This window comes from Rhipicephalus sanguineus, chromosome 7 (genome assembly GCF_013339695.2).
Source record: "Rhipicephalus sanguineus isolate Rsan-2018 chromosome 7, BIME_Rsan_1.4, whole genome shotgun sequence".
Classification (NCBI taxonomy): domain Eukaryota; kingdom Metazoa; phylum Arthropoda; class Arachnida; order Ixodida; family Ixodidae; genus Rhipicephalus; species Rhipicephalus sanguineus.
The window spans coordinates 58,884,598-58,900,988 of record NC_051182.1 but is presented as its reverse complement, the minus strand read 5'-3'; the positions used below and the strand labels follow the sequence as shown (position 1 = coordinate 58,900,988).

The following is a 16,391-nucleotide window of genomic DNA, read 5'->3' as shown; positions in this document are numbered from 1 at the left end:
CTAAAAATTCATAATGCATATAGTATTGTTGCTGATGAAGTGTTTTATTCGATTGAACGAAAATTTAACGACAATCCGCAAACGTTGTAAAAACTAAAGCATCTCATCATGCTTACTTGCACGGGGGCATTCTTGAACGTTTTCCATTGGCGTAGGGGGTGGAGCATCAGACTTTTTTACTGGAGCCCCAGAGTTGAAATTCATCTGTGAGAACATTTTTATGTATGCCTAGCCGGTACTATATGTATGTGCTTAGCTGATGTTGCTTCCAAGTGCGTGTGTGGCTGTGGTGAAATTCAGTTCAGTCTCTCGCTACAGTGTCACTTCATAGTCACGTCAGGGTTTGGGCACATAAGACCCTACAGTTTAATTGCTTAGACGTAGTTCACTCTCGTGTCCTCATGAACCGTTTCATATCGCGTTTACTGTAATCATCACTTGTTTGTGTTCCTCTTCCCGGTTCTTGCCAGACGGAAGCAGCGGTGATCCCTCCAGGTATTTCAGCAAGCCGTCAGACATGACTCTTCCCGACATGAACCAGGTGAGAGTCTCGTGACTGCATAAACGTGCACGAGGATACTTGTAAATGACAGGCGGTGTGTATAAAAGCAGGTGACTTACAGGTTTTTTAAAATAACAAAACATCGGAGTAAGGAACAATCGCAGTACTAATTTTGTTTAGCTCTCCTTCTGTGCCAGCTCTTCTTTTATATCACTCTTATGGAAAGGAATAAAATTCTTAGATGGGCACATCAGGCCACTGATGTGCCCATCTAAGAATTCTATTTCTAAGAATTCTACAACAGCAAGAACGTTCTGTACGTTATGTGCATTTGTTCTTGCTGTTTTTTTTAAACAATATCATTACGATTGTTCCTTGCTCTGATGTTTTGTTATAATCAAGAACCTATAAATCACCTGCTTTCATAAAATAAAGTCAATTGGACTTTCTCCGCTTTGTATGTGCATCTGCGTTCCAGTTTTCATCCTGTCTTCTTTGCACAGTTTAATATTTGGCTAAATCTTTAGTCACCTCTTTGCTCCGTCTCACTCAGTGTCCCTCGAATCTGCAGGAACAATTTGTCCAGATGTGGCAGACCGTGTACAACCTGTTTGTGGGCCATCCGGACGAGCAGGACTTCTACCACGCTCTCGCTTGCACAGGTACCCCAACCACATTAACCGTGCTGCACGTCAAGCTTCTGCGGCACTAAAGGGGGGGTTTTGAAACTGCTTCTATCCAATTTTTAATGTCTCTGAAAAGTTTAAAATGAGTTAACTGTCTTGCAGAAACACAACAAAAAATTATTTTGAAATATTTCGTATGAGCAGAGATAGTAGTACAAGGACAAGGATCATCTCCCCTCAAAATCCTTTGCTCCAAAGGAGTAGGATAATGCTTGCCTGCCTTAAGCATTGCGTTTCAGTCTCATTGCATGATTACATACCCTTTGCATTGCGTTTCCATTGCATCATTACATTTCTTTTGCATTAAATTCCCATTGCATCATCACATTCCCATTGCATTAGATTTCCATTGCATCATTACATTCTTGTAGTATCATCGCATGTCCATTGCAAATTGCATTCCAATTCCGTCATTGCATTCCCTTTTGCATCATTGCATTCCAATGCATTAGATTCCCATTGAATCATTACTTTCCCATAGCATCACTGCATTCCCATACCATTGCATCATTACATTCCCATTGCCTTGCACTTCCATTGCATCATTACATTCCCGTTACATTACCCTCCAATTGCACCATTACATTCCCTTGCATTAGATTCCCATCGCATCATTACATTCCCATAGCATCATTGCGTTCCCATTGCATTGCGTTCCCATCGCATCTCTACATTCCTGTTGCGTCATTATATTCCCATTGAACTGCATTCCCATTGCACTGTAACATTCTCATTGCATTACATTTCCATTGCATCATTACGTCATTTAATATGCACTGTAATGGCAGGAATCAGTATGCTGATCCAAACATCTTTCCTGTTTTTGCAGGCATGCTCAAGCTTGTACTGCTTTTATTATTGCACAAGTGAAGTAATTGCCAGCACTGTTTAACAGTAATGACCTTAATGCTCACCAGGCTACGAGAACATGTGGAGCAAGACGTACGGTGCAGCTTGAAACTGTTTCCGAGTAGGTGCCGCTGAAGTGGGCTTCCCAATGTCACGCAATCCTTGTGCATATGGTGGTCACAGTCCTGGAACCTCAGATAGAAATTCGTGGTTATAATTTTGGCTGAGAGCATGTTTTTTGAAGACTGTGTCTTCCCGAGCTTCTTCCACCCATACTTTATAATGGGGTGCAATAAATATTTGTGACCGCAGTCAACAATTGGACAGCAAGTACACAAATACATAAATAAGTAAGAAATAAAATTGGAGAAAGTAAAACAGTTAAAGGGGCCCTGCAACACTTTTCCAAGTAGCCATGGAATGGCTTCACTAAAGGAGCTTATTGCCTCACGAATCGACCGCAGCAAAAATTTTTAGAATCCGTCCAGTACGAGCGGAGTTGACAAAGATTTGTCGCACGTGGTAGTTGCTCTCTCTCTTCTCTCGTCCCGACGAAAGCGCTGGAAGCTAAGCAGGGAGAGATGGCGCGGGGGAAGAAGGTACGTCAGGCACACCTCATGACCTTGAGCACTTCTTTCTTTCTTTTGTTTTCTTCTTCGAAAGCGCGACTTACTTTAAGTGCGATCGCGCATGCGTGGGCTGCGGGTACGTGGCAGCGTCTCGCGGTGGCCGCAGAACTGCCGAACCCGCCATGCTCAAATTAGCCAACGGTGTGGAACTTCGGTCCATGACACAGTGATTTTGAGTAAACAGCATCATTTGTCAAGAGAAGAGGAAGCGATTTTTAGCTGACTTTGAGAATTTATTGTAAATTCCAGGCTGCGTGCAGCGCTATAATGTTTGGCTCGCGTGTTCTCGGGAGCCTCGACTACCGATCGGCAGCATTTTCTGACCATGGTGAAAGAATGTTGCAGGGCCCATTTAAGGAATAGGACACTGTAGCTAATACTTCATAAAGCCTAACAAATGCAGCATTGTCTTCATTCAATATCAATGCAGTGATTGAGTTGTCTGGTCTGATTTTTGTAGCTGTGTGCGTGCATACGTGTAACAACATAACCAGTGATGTGATAGCTGTTCAGTTCCACCAAACTGCTCTAGAAGACCAATCGCGCTATGTCCTGCTACATTTTCACTATTCTGTGCAACAGCAGCGCCAATCAGGTGTTTTCATACTTCCGAAACTAATTTCTCAAGGTCAAAACACCCTAGCATGCACCTTACAATTGCGAGCAACACCTACCTTCTACGCTCAAGTGCAAACGCCACACTACAGTGGTGGTAACCGCGTGTAGAATAAGAAAAATGCACGTGCTTGTGCAGTGCTGGTCTGACTACCTTTCTATTACACCATAGACCACTTTTAACGTAAGTCACTGGAGGAGTGAAAATATGCCCTGTAACCGAAACACCATTTTTCAAAGACTGCACATGAGCAATATGGGACGAACAGGCAAGTTGTGTGACTGGGGTATAAGGTCTCACTCCGCTGAATTTGCAAATGTTGAAAAGTTAACTTTCACAGACCTGTTGTGCCAACAAAATGAACACAGAAAAAAAAGGGGGCTGTAGAAAAAAGTCGCCGACTAACTTTTCAGAGCTTCTCGTTTATGCACCGGACTTCCCCGCCGAATGGCAACCGAATATTCGTGTGCTTTCGATTTCCCAAATGCAATGCTGAAATGCGAAAGCAGTGGCGACCACGAACCACCACTCGAGAGTTGCACGTGCATGCTTTCGTTTTCATTGACGACGCAAGTCGCCACTTTCAGAATCGGAAAGCTTTTTTTCCATTCATCCACCCCTTTCAGAATGCAACCACTGCAAAGGTTTTGTTGACTTGGCACCAAACCGCACATCCGCGGCCACTACCGATGAGGCAGTTACATGGTTAGCACTCTTTAGGCCTAGCCTGTGGGTTTGTAATTTGGCATGACGTCCCAGGAAGCTTGCCCTAGACGACATGAGATCGCGCTCAAAAGAGATTGTACTTACAAGCTGAACCAAGGGCAGCACGTGTGAAACCAAGTTAGGGTTCGCGGTCGGGAGAACTGCCGCGACAGCTATCCTGCAAAGGCCTGCCAAGCTTGCAAGTCTGCCTGCTGGTGGCAAAGGCTCTCGAAAGCCCACATTGCAAAGCCCTTACATTTGCAGAACAGCACCTTCTCTGACGGTGGAATTCAGGCCGCACATGCGATCTCTGTATTCTGCGACGTAACTATTTTCCGGACGAAAAACCAAAAAGCCCAAGATCGGTACCGTGCAGTCGACGCGGATGCGGGTGCCATTCGGTGCAGCGTGCACACACAGTACACGCAGAAAGCGGCCAGAGCAAAGGCTTCTTGGGCACCTTGACAACCCTTCCTCACAACGCGCGCCCGCAACTAATCCTTTTTTTTTCTTCCTTTTTTTTTCTCACTTCACTCCTCATTAGTAGGCTCTGCGTCCCCTCCTCCTTTGTAATGCCTTCGTTGCTCTCTCTCCTCGGCCGGCGTACCTCCGTTGAATAGCGCGGTCAGTACCTCGCTTACCTGAACTGCATTATAACCGGTCTTTCATCTCAAGGGGGGCTGTGCAATAAGCGGTATTGCGTATACATGAAGTTCTATGGGAGGATAAACGGGAATAAGAAAAGACCATATTATAACCGGCCCTGCACTATAAGCGGTTACGCTATAAGTGGTCCGAGCTGTACGTGCATGTTATTTTATAGAACGCTCTGCTTTATTCAGCTGTTATAGTTCTCACAAATTCAGTTTTTCCACTCGGCAATGAGCCTTTAGCGGCTCCAAAAGCCTTTTTCCCTGCTCTAAGATAAACTTTTGGCTGCTCCAAAAGCCTTCTTTTTCCTGCTCCGAAATGCGCTTGTGGCTGCTTCAAAGGCCTTTTTTCTCACTCTAAATTGCGTTTCCGACTGCTCCAAAAGCCTTTTTCTTTTTTTGCTTCACAGTGCAATTTTGGCTGCTCTAAAAGCATTTTTTCCTATTCCAAAATGCACTTTTGGCTTCTCCGAAAACCTGCTTCAAAAGGGTTTCAGCCAATCACATCACTGCATAACGCCTCTCTACTTTGGCAATTAATAATGGCTCATTTTAACCCATTCAGGGTCAATGACGTACCTGTACGTCATCACTTGTATGTTTAAAAAGCGCACTTTTTTTGATCATTTCTTTTGCTTGCACGTGCTGCCACGTTGCGGGAATACAGGTAATTTTTTTCTTGCGCCGATGTCTCTCCATCTTTTTTTTATGCTTTACTAAAGCGGTGCGTCAGCTATCGCTTGCGTATCCGGTCGCACATGGCGGGTTTCACCCGCCACGTGCGACCAAAGAAGCTGGAGCCACCCAAAGGGTTTCACCGTTTGGGTGGCTCCCGCTTCTTGCACCCGCAAAACTGATGGCTGTCTGGTTTAGAATCTCTCAAAGGGTGACCGCTTTGCTACTCTCTCGTTTATTGCTCCCCGGGGTGCAATTATGCCTGTTTTCGTGCAGGCGTGGACTTGCAGAAACGATGCCATTGGGGTTGCATTTCGTGTTTTGGGGACTCGCAAGAACCGCTCCCATGTCATTGATGATATGATGAAGGATTATTATAGGTTTCTCACTTGTTTTTGCTGTCCGGACGTGCGCACAACCACACAATTTTCTTCGGTGCGCTCACCAGCGCAGTTCGCTTGAGCTATGGAAGTGTGCACCAGTTGCTCTGGTGCAACTGAGTCGAGTGGCGATTTGGAGGAATCGCCACTCGACTGCTGAATCATAACCTGATTCATTCGATGTCAGCCCGTCAAATGAGGAGTTACTTTCGAGTTATGACTCAGATGTCGATGAACGAGCAACATCTCAATAGCGTGCGCAGCGAGACAATGCTGACTGGATCAAAGGTAACTTCTTTCCCTCCGTGTTTCCATTTGACGACACTTTGTGAACTTATTTTTGTACGTCTGTGAACAATGTTTATGCAGTGCATCATTTTTAGCAGTCGTATAAGTTTTTTTAGAATTTATCTTGCTGTTAGTACTCATGAATAAACCATGTGTATGTAACAGCACAATTCTTTTCTCACTTTATGGTCACCCTAAAAAAATTGTGACGATCTTTTTCTGAAATAGATTCATCTGAAGAATTTAAATTAGCAATAAAGAAAAACCGACTGTGGGGGGTCGCATTTAGTGAAAAAATTCGACCCTCAAAGGGTTAAACTGCTGCACCTCTTCTCTTGTACTACACTTGCAGGGACCGAGTTGCTACAAATGGGTGAGATGAACCACGAGGCCAAGACTAAGCCTGACAATCCGGCCGGTGAGAATTCCGGGGGAGATAGGACTACAGATCGGGTGAGTTCAACCGCAGCACTTGTTTTTTTAATCTTACCATGCACTGCTGTTGTCGGGAATTTTGACCTTAAATGGACAATGTCTTTTTCAACTCCAAAAAAACACTGTGTAATGAGACAGCATCATCGCCTGACTGCTGTCTCAGTCAGCTGTGGGTCAGTTTTTTTTTTTTCTTCCTGAAAAAACTGCACAGCAGGACGGGATATGATTAAAGAAAGAAGGGACAAACAAGCGCAGACTCATAACTGATTTATTGAAAAAAAACGTATCACCCTTGTTACGTTTGGCCAAGTTGGGCTCCAAGCCGGGAGAAGAAGATGCCGCGAGAAGGAAGAACGTACTTTTTAATGCGACAAGCTTGCCGAAAGAAGGTGTGCAAAAAGAAGCGCCCATGGCGTGATCCGCCTTTATAAAGGAACGCTGTGATCAAAGGGCAAGGGAGAACGTATCAACGCACATGCGTGATAGCAGATTATCGTCCGGAACAGATGAGCCAGACTTGGGCGCCGGCTGATAGGCGGTGAGCGGTGCGCAAATGCAACACCCCCTCCCCACGGAAGAGCACCAAGGGGGTAAAGAAGGCTCCACACGCACTGGTTTTTGCGAAAGGTCCGTCGGAGACTTCGGTGTAACGGCACCTTCGGAGATTTTCACCAGTTCAGCCGGCTGCGCGCTTGATGGGCAGTTCCGAGGTGCACAGAAGCGCCAAAGTACTTGGCGACCGATGTTCAAGGATCCGGCGAAATAGCGTCGGACCGTCCGAGGTCAGATGACTCAGTGCTCGGTTTTCAAGTTAAAGGATGTGTCCTTTACTGACGTGCGCAGGGTTCGGTGGTCTCGTAGGCCAATGTGCGGAAATGTGGAGTGCATGGCATGGCAGGAAACTGCAGGCGTCACCGAGGGCATGAATCCCGGGCCAGGGTCCTGGGCATAGGCGATACAGCAAGCACCCCCGAAAACACCGCAAACAACTGCCAAGTGCGGCCAGGCTAGATCCTCATACGCAGTGTGTTTTGGAAACCTTCCAATTGGAACAAAGTTGGCTGTCGAGGACTTGCGACAGTTACGGTTCTATGTGAATACTGAATCAAGGCTTTGGTGCCACTAGGCCAACTGGCGCCGAGGGAGAGAAAGCCCTGCTGAGACCATCTGCATTTGCGTGCAGCGATCCTTTCTTATGTTTAACCGTAAACGCGTATGGTTGCAAACTGAGGCTCCAACGTAACAACCTGCCATTTTTGTTGGACATCTGTTGAAGCCACGTGAGCAGACAATGATCTGTCATGAAAATGAATTCTGCTCCAGCGAAATAACAGGAAAGTTTTTCTACAGCCCAAACGAGGCACGCGCATTCTTTTTCTATGGTACTGTAAGCTTGTTCACGAGCAGACAGCTTTCGGCTGGCATACAAAATGGGATGCTCATGCCCGTGCTCGTCTTCTGGACTCAAAACTACACCTACCCCTTTTTCGCTCGCGTCACACTGCACAAGAAAGGGTTTCGAGTGGTCTGGGCTCACCAGGATGGGCTTTGCGGTGAGAGCTACCTTCAAAGAATTAAAGGCCACTTGTTTTGCTTCGTCCCATTGTACACGTGTAGGAGCGTCTTTTTTCAGCCAGTCTGTAATTGGGCTAGCAACCTGAGAGAAACACTTGATGTAGTGTTGGTAGTAGCCTACCATCCCTAAGAAAGTACGGAGCTCAGTTTTCGTTTTCGGCTGAGGGACTTCTTTGATTGGCAGAACCTTTAAATCAAGTGGACTTCGATGTCCTTGACCTAATCTGTGACCTAGGTACTGAACTTCTGAGCTACCTAGTTTGCACTTCTGGGCTTTTAAAGTTAGGCCAGCCTTGCCAAGGGGACTTAGAACCTCCTGCAAATGGTTCACGTGTTCCGGCCAAGTATTCGAAAATACTGCGATGTCGTCCAGATACGGCAATGCGAATGCCTCCGCTCCAGCTAGCACTTGATTCATGAGTCTCGAAAAGGTGAAGGGGGCATTTTTAAGACCGAACGGAAGAACCAAAGGCCGGAAGGTGCCGAAAGGTGTCACAAAGGCAGCCAATTCACTCGCTCGCTCTGTTAGCGGCACTTGCCAGTACCCCCACACTAAATCAAGCCTAGAGATAAACTTAGCTTTGCTCACCTTTTCAAGGCAGTCTTCTATGTGCGGTAAGGGATACACTTTGGTAACAGTTACAGAGTTAAGCTTACGGTAATCGATACACGGCCGCAGTTCTTTACCGTTAGTTTCTACAATTATCATTGGGGACATGAAGCTTCCTTCACCTCGTTCGGCCACTTTAAGAGCTAGCATCTGATCAACCGCCTCCCTCATCAATTTTTTATGGCGCGGTGAACATCTGTAAGCTTTACATCGCCTGTTGTGCAACGTTGGGTTGTCAGCTTCTGGTGTAAACTCAATATCATGAGTCGTCAGAGTGGTTCGACCGGGTATCTTTGAGAGGACGTGTCTGTGCTCAGCTATCAAATTTGGTAAATCTTCAAGCTGGCTTTCACTTAGAGCAGCACTGTCTGCTGTAAAATTAAGCATTTCATCCACAGAAAAACAAGTCATGTCACGGGAAATGTCAGGAAGTTCGGCTGCTACTTCTTCGGGTTGATTTAACACCAAGTTCACAACCTGCACACGCTCTGCATAGGGCTTCATGAGGTTGCTGTGATAGATACGTACCTCTTTCTTACGACCTGGCAGTTTAACAACATAGGTTGCGTCTGAAAGGTTGTTGTGTTGTATCATACCGGGGCCTTCCCAGTGTACCTCCAACCTGTTTGCTTTAGAAGTACGCAACATAAGCACCTTTCGCCTTTCGTGAAACTGGCGCACACTGCTTTTTTTGTCGTAGCGTTTCTTTGCTTTTGTCTGAGCTTCAAGCATATTAGCTTCCACCAGAGCCTGGGTGTCGTACAGGCGCTGCAGTAGGTTGCAAACGTACTCGACCACAGTCGGATCGCTACCCTTCTCTTCCCAGTTTTCACGAACTAGCCTAAGCGGGGAGTGCAGTGCCCTCCCGTACACGAGCTCTGCTGGGCTTAAACCTGTCGATTCATGTGCCACCGAACGCAAGGCAAAGAGCATAGCTGGTAACACGGCGTCCCATTCATTTTTTTCTCATAGCACAAAGCCCGCAATACCCGCTTCATTACAGAATGAACCCTCTCTACACTGTTGCTTTGCGGATGTTGAATAGAGCTGTGGTGTATCTTGATACCGCACCTGTTAAGAACGGTGGTTGTTAACTTGCTTGGATCCGACTGTATTTCACTCGGAAAACCCACGCGGGAAAAGATCAAAAGGAGGGCGTCTACTATTTCTGCTGATGTAAGACATCGCAGCGGCACTGCTTCAGGAAATTTAGTTGCAGGGCACACCATCGTCAAAAGATATTTATATCCCGACTTCGTCACTGGCAAGGGCCCCACAATGTCAACTACGACCCGACGAAACGGCTCAGTAATTATAGGAACTGCAGTCATAGGGGCCTTGTGTTTCTCGTGTGGTCTCCCAGTTCGCTGACAAACGTCGCCACTACGAACAAACTCTTCCACATATCTAAAACAGCCTGGCCAGTAATACTCGCTTAGCAGCCTCGCTTTTGTCTTGGTAATTCCGAGATGACCAGACCAGCCTGCCCGATGGGAAAGTTCTAGTATGTTCTCACGGTACTTTGGAGGGACCACGATTTGGTCAGCGCTTGCACCTTTCTTGCCCCGGAACTCGTGGTACAAAACTCCATTTCTTTCATAGAACGAACCACTGCCTGCGCCTTGCTTTGCGACGCTTTGACGGCCTTTTGTCGAGGTTAAATCAGTTTTCTGTTCTTCGATCAACGTGGCTTTGTCGACGGAAGATAACGCCTTAAAATCGCAGCTCGTGGGTGGAATGAAACACGGTGCCTGTTCGCCTTCCTCGTGGGTGGATTGATGCGTGTCTGAGCTTGCCTCATCGCTATTATCTGATTGACCCCGTTTTTGATCCTCGGCACTGACAACGCGTGACGACGGCTCTTGGTGAGCGGTGGTTTCTTTCGCCATCGACCTCGTGAAAACCATTACCGTTTTCATATCAAGTGTGACGCCTGCCTTCAGCAATTCTTTTGCCATTCTGTTTGATAGCAAATATGGACACTGTGGCATTATGCTATCCGAGACAGCTGCTTCGGTCTTAATTTCACCAAATGCCCCTTTCAATGTTATGTTTGCTACTGGTAAGCTCAGAGTGCGTTCTTCCAAGGCTTGCCTTAAGCACACATAATCGCCTGTGAAGTCACCAGAATTTACTAGGGAAGAGTGCACCACGTCATACGTTGCACCTGTGTCACGCAAGACCTTACATTCTCGGCCGTTAACTTCCATATCATGTAGGTAAGGTTGCAGCAAATCTTCACCCTGTCCCATAACGAACTGTATCGGCAATACCTTGGGAACGCAACACCCCGCAGCTACGAGTCCTGGTTTCTGGCATTTAAAGCACACGATAGGCTTCCGCGCCTCAAAAGATTGGTTTAAATGTGAATCCAAAGATTCCTGCTTTGTGGTACTGTTATCTTTCTTCTCAGACTTTCTAAATTCCTTCTGCTCTGCTGTAGAGCCTCGTGCGCTTCGCATGTTTCTTTCTGCGTCAAAAGAACAGTGTTTTGCACAGTAATCATCTGCATACTCTGCTGCCTTGCGATCGAGAATCCATTCCCTCAGTTTTTCAGGAAGTGTCGAGCAAGATTGCTCGAGGCAGGTTTCCTCAAACATTTTTGCCTTGTCCTTGAACACGTCAGCACCTTTTAGCAAATTTTCTTGGAAGCTTGCTAGCCTGTACGCGAACTCTGAGTAGCTTTCGTTCGGCTTCTTAACCGATTTTCTAAACTTAAGCCGGAAAGCTTCAGGTGACAACTTGTACTTTGCTAACAAGGCCCTTTTTACGTTTTGGTAACATTCCGCTTCTTCAGCGCTTAACTTAGCTAGAATTTGTGCGGCTTCCGCCGGCAACAAGCTCAGAAGCCTTTGAGGCCAGGACGTCAGACCAAAGCCCATTCTTGTGCAAGTGCGCTCAAAGTTTGTCAGAAAGAGCCCCAATTCACTACCAATAACAAAAGGCTGAAGAAAACCTCTCATGTCATAATTGACTGCACTTGGCTCTGCCTCAGTGGCCAGAGACCGCTTTAGCTGCTCCAATTGGCATTGTTTTAGTTCCTCCTCTCTTTCTCTCACTTTGCATTTCCTCTGCACTTATTCAACTGCTTCAGCAATTTCGTCGGCACTCGCCCCACAGGCTGAAATTTTGCCCACAATTTTGGGTTTCCGAATAGCTTTGCTAACCTCTAAGCCGAGCTCGTCTGCTACGGCCAACAAATCTACCTTTAGCAAGCTATTCAAATCCATGTTCACTACCGTAACTGTGACAAAAGTCCTCTAAGCCGCCTTTCCTATTTCCCTGACTGGAAATTATGACACTCGGCATACCAGAGTACAAAGCCAAAGCCTCACCGACTGCTGCCGCAGAGCTCCCAGGGGTCCGCCATCGCACCGCTGCCACCAGCTGTTACGTTTGGCCGAGTTGGGCTTCAAGCCGGGAGAAGAAGACTCCGTGAGAAGGAATAACGTACTTTTAATGCATGCTTGCCGAAAGAAGGTGTGCAAAAAGAAGCGCCCATGGCGTGATCCGCAGTCCTTTATAAAGGAACGCTGTGATCAAAGGGCGAGGGAGAACATATCAACGCACATGCGCGGTAGCAGTTTATCGTCCGGAACAGATGAGCCAGACTTGAGCGCCGGCTGATAGGTGGTGAGCGGTGCGCAAACACAACACCCTTGTATAGCCGTAGCAAGGCCAACATGTCACTCAACGAATAACAATGTAAAAAAACAAAAACCAACGCCAGTCACGGATTTCAATCAATCAATGCGGTGTAGTTACCTGTAGCATGTGGAAGGCAGATATGCGAATCCGGACCACGTGACGGTCACCGTTTGCAGTAAGCTGGTACACATAATGGGAGAAAAGGAAGCGAAGCCACAGGGGGATAGTAAAAAGGTCATTGACAAGCACAGGCTTGCGGTGATCTTGTACGTCCATGGCCTCTCCCACGGGCTAAGGAAAGTAGGCGCAAAGTATGAAGTATGTATAGCCTTTTCAGTGCTAGCTAAGCTGTTGAAAGTTAGCAGTTTAGTGAGCCAAGGGAAACAACACGCCAGTGTGATACAGAGAAATGAGTGTCATGTTCAACGTAAGAACAAATATGTGCCATGCAAGGTAGGCGTAGCGTATCAGGTCCCGTTAACATGCGGGCAATCTTATATCAGCGAACGCGGCAGATGCATTAATATGAGGCTAAGAAAACACGAGTGATCGCTTATACCCCAGGCTTACATTTGCCCGCGCATTGCCGAGAGTGTGATTGCGAACCCGTCTTTAAAGGGGTACTGACACAAAAATTTTGGCCTCGCGTTTTCTTGCTGCAATGTGTTGCTGGGGGCCTCTTAGTCATAACACGGCACATTGTTTGCTGCAGCGCGCGACAGATAATTAATTACAGGCTCCTCATTATCGACCAGTGTCAGTTTCGGTTTCAAAAACGACAAACCTCCGGGTGCAACTATCACCACCTAGCGGCTGCAGCGCTCGATCACGTCAGCACACAGAAGTGTGATGCACTTCCGCGCTGTTCGCGTCGTCTCCTCGCATTCGCACGCTTGCCGCACGTGCTGCGCGATGTCGTCGCCATCACCGTCCTCGTTACCGTCGTCCTCCTCATCGTCGTCTCTTGGCGACAATTTTCTTGAGACGCCAACAGCGCAGCGGCGAGCGCGTCAAAACAGAAATGGCGGCTACGACGTCATCATAACTTGTTGTACCGGCTACAACGGTTACGTAGGGGAAGTAGGGGGGTCACCTCGGGTCACCTCCGAGGGTGTCAATGCAATAGGTGCGGCCTATAATGCTGGATCGCGCACGCGAACTTCAAAATTCATATAAAATACCTTCCAAGCTTTATTCGCAGTCGATATTTTGCAGATGGTACACGCACGTACACGGAAATCGATCCAGCAGGCTATCTCGGCCGCGAAATTTTGTGTCAGTACCCCTTTAATGAGTCAACAGTTGTGTCGAGGGAGAGGAGATAGGTAGGCCGCAAAATTATAGAGGCCTTTCACATCAGGAGAAAGAGAAAGGGGTGTATTAGCTGTCCCTCTGTCGGTCTGTCTGACAAGGAATTCGTGCATCTGCATTCCACATGCTACAGGTAACTACGGTGCATTGATTGTTTGATTGAAATCCACTAATGGCGTTGGTTTTTGTTTTTGTGTGTGCTGTTATTCGTTGAGTGGCATGCCGTCCTTACTGCAGCTATATAAGAGTGATACATTTTTTCAATAAACAAGTTGCGAGTCGGTGCTTGTTTGTCCCTTATTTCTTTCTTCTTGTCCTGTTCTGCGGCGCAGTTTTTTCAGAAGATGATCCCGTACCAACATGCCCAACTTTCAACCTCAGTGGGTCAGTTACTGAGCTAAATGAAAATAACAACAGTGAGTTTTTTAAAGGAACCTTGAAATGGTTCTTGGATATTTTGTCAGTGTTTAAGGCTGTGGCATCGTCAAATCATTCACACCACAAATTAAGCTACGCAGCTCGTATCAAGGCAGCCATGAGCAGTCTTATGTTACCCCCTCCTCGGTACTGTTCCTCCTCCTTAACTCGTAGAATGGCAGCCATCACTGGCAACAGCAGTGCACTCGATGGGTTGAGCTGTGCTACCTTCCGCATAGTCTCCGCAGTCAACTCCGGCAACGTGATGGTGCAGCCGGAGCACTGCCGGAGTTGATTGCGCAGGCTATGCAGAAGGTTGAGATCTGCTCTGCCAGGTGCCACAATGACACCAGCTATTCACATCTTATTTTCCAGTATGCAGATGATCTGCAAATGCCAAGAAGTATGCGGACAGACAAAAAGTATCTGAGAACGATTACCGATAAGTGTCTGGCAATCAGGTGGTGTCTCATGGAAGCTGGTGCTGGCTTGTGCTGACTAAATGGTGCAATTCCAAATTAGGCCTATGCCCTGTCTGACATTTCCCCAGTAGGGAGTTATTGCTTCGTTTTTTTTTTCCCCTTCTCCATGCAGGAGGCTCCTCGGGACTGTGGTGCCACGGCAGCCACCGTGTCGTCGGACATGTGGGACCGGCACTGGCACATCAGCTTCCAGCAATTCCGAGCATGCTTACACAAGGACGAACATCTGGCAAGCTTCTTTGACACCAAGACACCCGTGTCCAGCGCACTCGAGGCACTTCGCAGCAGCCGGATCCAGCAGCGGGCCTCCAGCACGCCTCCGCTCACAGGTGCCATCAAGGTCTGATCCGCGATCCCCTCAGAGTGCCGTGTCAGGTCACCGCTCTGTCAAGGAGATGTGACCGCCCGAACGCTGTAGTGGCAACGGTTTCGTGAGCGAGTGCTTCCTACTGTGCCACAATTGCACATGCCGTGCATGGAGAAAAGGTGTAAATATTTGTTTGGACGCCAAACACCATTTGTACCATATTGTTAATGGCTACGACCTTGTTTACGGGTTGCAAGTATAGTTTTGCTTGACCCGAAGGCTACAGCATCACCCAAACCTGTAAGAGTCCCAGCTTTGCGAGCCTTGTAAGAAAAAGGAAAACCCAGGAGCAGGCGACAATCCAATTCTCAAGTGGTGAGACATCCCGAATTGCCGTACTGCTGTACGGTTTGAAGGAGACTGCCGATGAACTGCCATGCATAGCTGAAGAATCAGACTGTTTAAGCGTTCTACAAGTATCCCCACAGAGAACATCTTTTGGAAATAAACAGCCGCTCACAGACAAGAGGCCGGAGTCAGCCACGGAGCAGGGCCGCAGGGTGCCAGCGTAATTTGAGGTTGGACACGATTTGGACTTGGGCAGGACAGTTTGCCGTTGGCTTGGCAGTCCACCATCTTCCAAGAGCTCACCTGCTCCGCTGGAGTTGAGATCACTGCTAACTCCAGTTGTCCGCGCACCTTGAACTGCCTCTTTGCTGGCCTACATTCTGTACTTTGGTTCTCTCGAAAATTTGGTTAATGGTCCTTGTTCTAGACATGAGCTCCTGTTTCAGATACATTCTTTTCGTGACAAACTTTGGAGGCATGTGTCAAGCAAAAGGGGGCCACGAGTCGTAACTGAACACCCTTTTCCTTACGGCTTGTTCAACTGTTAATTGCCGGACCGAGCTGGAATTATTCTGGAATCGTTACAGTGTTACGCTGCTACGAGCAGCCTGCTGCACCTCTGTGTTCCGCACCGATGCACCGTTTCCTGCACGAACATTGTGTAAGAGCGCTCTTTTAAGAGCTGATAAAAGTGCCATGGACCAAGAATTGATTTCGCAGAACAGAGATGGCTATATATTTTGCGCGAGCCATGGTGCCGTCCTTCGATTGAAGTTCGCATTGTTTTATTTTGCGCACCAACGTGGAAGCAAAAAGTGTGCGTGTGTGTAATGGTACCGTTTTACTCTGATACGTAACACGATTATCTGTATCAAACTTCTGACCAGTATTGAGCTGCCCGCACACGGCAGCTGGAATTTCGACGTAGGCTATGGAATGCTGAAGTGGTGTAATCTCTGCAATTTGCACCATATGCGGTGTAAAGCTTCCTCATTACTTTACGCCCTCTGTGATGGTGAGTTACGCGGTTTGTGATTTTACACCATTTGTGGTATAAAATTATGCCCTTTGTTCTGCAACTTGTCATGCAGATGTAACAATCATTTTTACTCCCTGTTTATTTTCGCACTGTTTGCCTGGTACTTTCTAGCTGGGAATTCTAGGAGACACTCAAAGAACCTATAGCACTACTGACAGGGGAGTCGCAGTGTTGATGAAACTAGAGGCATATGAGAATGATGGTGAAAACGTTTGCGCATCAAAAAAGAAATTTCATGC

At 47.1% G+C, this 16,391-nt stretch overlaps 1 protein-coding gene across 1 annotated transcript in view; it reads left to right on the top strand.

Annotated features, from left to right (window-relative positions):
* The window catches only part of LOC119399469 (TBC1 domain family member 9-like), a 705,668-nt gene extending 689,838 nt beyond the window's left edge, over positions 1-15,830 (top strand). The window contains 4 exon segments of the mRNA XM_049417714.1: positions 471-541; positions 1,074-1,164; positions 6,333-6,433; positions 14,571-15,830. Coding sequence (XP_049273671.1) covers positions 471-541; positions 1,074-1,164; positions 6,333-6,433; positions 14,571-14,804 — 497 coding nt within the window. The 3' untranslated portion in view covers positions 14,805-15,830.
* The last annotated feature ends 561 nt before the right edge of the window (positions 15,831-16,391 follow it).